Genomic DNA, 5,687 nt, shown 5'->3' on the forward strand with positions numbered 1-5,687 from the left:
TAAAACAACGAAAAATAAGATATCAAAAGAAATACAAATGACTTAGAGAATTATTTAGTTCAGAACGTATATCGATTCCTACTTTAAGATTTATGATCCTTGATCGTATCATTGAACAATTTACTATCACTTTTTTTTTCCGAAATCTTTGGAAAGAAATAATTCGTACAATGCAACTAGGAGATAGTAATACACTACTATCTTCTTGAAATTAAAACAATGCAAGTTAATAAAATAATACACCGACAAAGAATAAGAAGAGAAGCTCGTCAGTATTTCTTGATGGAGTAGCTTGCTTCTGAAGATGGAGCGCAGAATAGCAAGAGCACGAACAGTGAACTGGTTTAGAATATATTGCAGAGTTACTTCGGCTTTGACCTCGACCACCCCTTTTATAAGTCTCGTTCGGTCGATCGAAAAGTCGTTCAGTTGACTGATCCTTTCAGTTGACTGATTCTCCTATATCGGTCGATTGAACCCCATGCTTTCCTTCTTTGCTGAAATCCGATCTTCGCACATTTATGAATATTAATTGATCGATCGATCGATCACCTTGTTCGGTCGACCGAACAATGCAGTTTCCCTGTTCGCTGAGATTCGTCATTAATTCTCCATTAATGCATTAATTGTTCGGTCAACTGATCCCTCAGTTCGGTCGACCGATTGACCTTGCTTCTATAGTTACTTTGGCGTGATCTTATAATGTTCTGTATCAACCTGATTCGATCGACCTATTCATGGGTTTGGTTAACCGATCAGACCAGTTCATTCAAAACAGAGTTAAACATATATTTCCGCAAAACAAAGTTAGTACAATGATAATGAGTAGTAATATGCATGAGTAGTAATTGACATTAAAATTTTCTTGATCTCAACTTGGAAACCAATCCAGTTTCTTCAGTTGGATCAGCAACATAAGGTTATTTTTTTCCAAAACACGACCTCACCATTGCTGTTCTCCAGTTACTTACCTCAACTTATCTGCTAAACATTCGGTCCTTCAGACCTGTTTGAACTTTCTCTACTTAGTATCTGATTGCTTGATCCATTAAGATTTTTCTTGCGATACTAAATTAGCCAACAGTAACAATAGTAATGTAAAATACTTCCCGTTAGCCGCGTGTGGTCGACCGAAAATCATCCGATTAACTTCACTTGGAATTCATTCATCCAAGATTTCTCATTATGTAAGATTATCTCCCCCATAAGATTTTCTTCATCTAACTTCACTCACTAGAACCTAGAGTTACCTCCCTTTAGGGTTTTCTCCACATGACTTCATTAACCAAGATTCAACATTTGATTGGCCCAGTAGTAGCAGAGATTCGATATCCAGTCTTTCAGACCTATCAAATTCTCCTATTTACTTCCATGATCTGTCAAGATTTCTTTTGTCTAACCGTAATTAGGACTTTCTTTACCTAATCGCAGTTAAAACTAGTCATTCGGTTGACTTCTCATCCTTATCTAGTCACGATCAAATTTTTTTTTTTTGATCCTATTAAATGTATTTATAGAATGTTAATATTTTAAGTATCGATTGCACCAATAATTAGTTATCAACATGGTGTGTTAGATCCAATTTGACACCAATCCAATAATCAATGATGAAAAATATTGTCCCCTCGGGGCGGTGCGATGGTTAAGGCATAGGACGTTGCCACATGAGGTCTTGGGGTCGAAATTCGGCGTGACCAAGCATAACCTCCCCCATGTCTTGACCATTTGCACTAATGGCTAGTAGCCACCCGTGATTTACCTCCTCCGTGTTGACCTAGGAACGAGTTGGCGGGGGCGCTGGGGGAACGAATCACCTTTTTGCCACATGATGAAAAATATTAAATTATGTAAAATGCTAACCATGTCATAAATAAATTATATTCATAAATTCTATTTTCACGTCCAATGGAATCCTATTTAATTTAATATAACTCATAATAATTTCAGTTTTTTTTTTTAAAAAATATTTCTATCTTACAACTCCTGTTCAGTCAATGATTGAAAGCGTTACCAAATCTCTATCATCCCCTTTCTTCCTAACCAATTCTGGATGGAGATTGGCATAGCGACGACGATGGCTATGCAGCTTGTGGAGTTCTCCTTTCAGTCCATGACGGGAAAGCTAGAGAAGATGCTAGAGGAAAAAGCCTCGTTGCTGGCCGGAGTCGAAGACGATGCCCAAGACATGGTCGACGAACTGAGAAGCATCACCTCTTACTTGACGGCCATGTCAACTAGGCGGAATCTGGATGTTCAACAACAGAACTGGGTGAACGAAGTCAGGGAGGTGGCCTACAATGCCGAAGACTCGATCGATGAGTTCGACTACCATCTCCGGTCGACACCTTACGACGAGCGCGGAGTCAAAGGTTTTTTCAAGCACTTCCTTCCCCGTATAAAATCATTGAAAGCTCGCGATTGCATAGCTTCGGATATCAAGAAGTTGAAGGTTAAAGTAGAAGACATTAAAAAGAGGCACGATCGCTATTCCCTCCCAAATGAAGCTACAAGATCTGGCACAGCCACCGGCTTGGACATGGCCGAAAGATACTCCGATCCACGGATCATCGGCCATTTTGTAGAGGAAGCTCATCTCGTGGGCATCAACCAGAGTAGGGATAAGATCATCGGGTGGGTGATGGACGAGAACTGTCTCGAGCTTATAGTGATTTCTCTCGTCGGTTTCGGTGGTTTAGGAAAGACAACTTTAGCTAAGACGATCTATGACGATCCTATCAGAGGCCACTTTCAATCTCGAGCTTGGATTGCAGTGTCACAAAATTACAGCATCAAAGAGCTTCTCAAAAAGATTATTCAACAAATTTCAGTCAAGAAGAAAGAAATCCAAGATGTTCTAGGGTGTCGAGATGCCAAATTGAACACAGAGAAACTTCTGAGCCAGATGGACGAATCGCAGCTGGTGCAGACAGTCAGAGGCCATCTCCATGGAAAGAGGTATTTGATCGTTTTTGATGACGTTTGGAGCACTGAAGCATGGGAAAGCTTGAGCATTGCACTACCACAAGGTAAAGAAGGAAGTAGGGTGATAGTGACCAGCCGCAGTGAGGAAGTGGCAAACTATAGTTGTTCTCGTAATCGTCAATTCATATTTAAAGTCTCTCCTTTATCACCTGAGTTATCGTGGGAGTTATTCCGTAGAAAAGTATTTGAAGCGCCTGACTATAGTTGTCCTCCAGAGCTAGAAAATGTTGGTAGGGAAATCTTACAAAAGTGCAATGGACTGCCACTTGCTATTGTGACAATCGGAGGTCTTCTGGCTTCGAAGCCTGATAAAAAACTTGAGGAATGGAAAGACTTGCGCGACCACCTTCGTTTGGAGATACAGACTAATGACATGCTGTCAAAGATCAATCAGATACTAGGTTTGAGTTACAATGACTTGCCTTACTATCTCAAGCCTTGCTTCTTGTTCTTAGGCACCTTCCCTGAGGATTATGAGATTCGTCGGAAGCGTCTGATGAGACGGTGGATTGCCAAAGGGATTGTGAATGGCGTAGGTGGCTTACCCGATGAGAAAATGGCCGAGCGCTGCTTCAACCAATTGGTGAATCGTAGCTTGGTGCAGCCATCAGAATTTGATGATAATGGGACAGTGAGATCCTGCCGCGTCCATGACATGATGCTCGATGTCATAATCTCGATTTCAAGAAAGGAGAACTTTGCGGTGGTACTGAATAAGCACTCCACGCAGACGACCATTCAGCCTCGACATCAGAGGATAAGACGCTTATCCTGGCAGGGAGGAAGCAGTGGACTAGTTCCTAACACTGATCTGTCCCACCTCCGATCCTTTGCTGCATTTGGTGAGGATGTGCCAGTGAACGATTATAGAAAGCAGAGGCTGTCGAGGGCAATTGACCTGGAAGGATGTAGGAACTTGGATGATTTCCACCCCAAGAGCTTTTCCAAGTTGTGTCTTTTGAAGTACTTGTCTCTGACAAATACTGGATTATCTGAATTGCCAGATTCAATTGGAGATTTGCAAAATCTAGAGTTTTTGGATATAAGAGAAACTTATATTAATAAACTACCCAATGCCATCGTCAAACTCCAAAAACTGGTCCATCTGCTTGCTGGCGGTTATATTAAATGGCCTTGTATGGAGGACTCATTCTTTCTAAACGTGTATCTACCGAAAGGAATAAGAAAGTTGAAAAAACTTCGCACGTTTGGACTGGTTCGTGCTCATGATGTGCACTCGCTACAGGAGATTGGCGAGCTTGTCGACCTCCAGAAACTTGGCATGTCTTTTGGGTTTCGTGATCTTAAACGCAAAGCGCTGGAGGAGATTAGCGCCCTGCTTTCGAAGCTCAATGGCAGCCTTCGATCACTAACACTTGCAAACAGCAATCTGAAAAAGGCACTCGATGAGGTAGTTTCGCCGCCGTTGCTGCTCCACAAGCTCCAGATACATGCCGCGCGTGGCGGATTCCCTGCTTGGTTTGCATCTCTGAAGCAGGTTGTCAAGATAACTCTCTCCAACACACGGCTGCAGCTCCAGGATCTGCAAGTCTTGAGAAATCTCAACACTCTGGTCAAGCTGGTGCTAGGATTTCACTCATTCGACGATAATTATGAGGATTTTGTCTTCGATCAGGTAGGGTTCGCAAACCTCAAGTTCCTGGAAATTGAGATGCACAGTGTGAGTTTCGAAGAAGGTGCACTCCAAAGCCTCGAAATTCTTAAAATGGATAAAATTTTCATTGGATATAGCGTCGATGGCATAGAACATCTGCATGGGCTAAAGGAGGTTCACATTCAGACTGAGAATGATGATACAATTGAGATGGTCAAAAATATTGCAGCAAACCATTCAAATCGTCCCAAATGTTTTGCAAAACTACTCAAGTCTGCTTAAGGCATATGATTTGACTCAGAGAAAGCAGAGCTTTCTGTCAATGCAAAGATGAAATTATTAAAACATCTGGTGCGGTGTGTTCTAGTTCTCCTCTCCAACTTATCCCGTGCTTATCTCTACTATTTTGCTTTGATCATGTGCCTTGATTCTCGGATTTGACTCGTCGGTGAACAAGAACGAAGTTGACCACCATCATTGGCACCACCCTGAGGTAGTGATCGAGGAGAGATCTGGAACACCTGAGGATGCACACAGACTAAACAAAAGAGGGTTAGAATGATACACCGGGAATGTCCCAATGTTTACTACTCCGACAATCAAATCAGAAGCAGTTTGGGGAAGAAGAATGATAGAAAAAGCTTGCAGAACTTAGATTCAGATGATGTTACCCACTTTTCTTTTGCCTTTTATCTTGCTGTCGATCATCTTTTATCCTCTCTGGTTTTAATGCCGATAGTAACTGCAGATAGAACGTTTTGTTTTGACTTCCCTCATGTTTAATAACGTTGCATTAACTGTGGGGAGAAGTATTCTATTTTACTATTCCCCAGACTTTTCATCTTAATACATTCATGATGTATTAACTAATATTTATGTAGTACTTCCGAATTTAGCAGGGCATTGGAACACTGAGATAGCTTGGCTTATAGCTAGCCGAGCAGAAGTATGTTTCCGATCGGTTATAATACTTCCGATCGGCACATCATAGTAGCACATTATTTTCGAAGTGCAGACCCATCTTCGATTGTCAGGTCCACCGACCTAGGAGTTGTTCGGGATTCTGCTCGATGTTTTAACCGTAGTAACA

General features: G+C 41.6%; 1 protein-coding gene across 1 annotated transcript; it reads left to right on the top strand.

Moving 5' to 3' along the window:
* The first annotated feature begins 1,997 nt into the window (after positions 1-1,997).
* Positions 1,998-5,467, top strand: LOC122041442 (disease resistance protein Pik-2-like). The gene has a single exon (XM_042601122.1). It carries the CDS (start codon positions 2,051-2,053, stop codon positions 4,877-4,879), a length of 2,829 nt encoding a protein of 942 aa, XP_042457056.1. The 5' UTR covers positions 1,998-2,050; the 3' UTR covers positions 4,880-5,467.
* The last annotated feature ends 220 nt before the right edge of the window (positions 5,468-5,687 follow it).

The sequence above is a fragment of the Zingiber officinale genome, chromosome 2A (genome assembly GCF_018446385.1).
Source record: "Zingiber officinale cultivar Zhangliang chromosome 2A, Zo_v1.1, whole genome shotgun sequence".
NCBI classification, from domain to species: domain Eukaryota; kingdom Viridiplantae; phylum Streptophyta; class Magnoliopsida; order Zingiberales; family Zingiberaceae; genus Zingiber; species Zingiber officinale.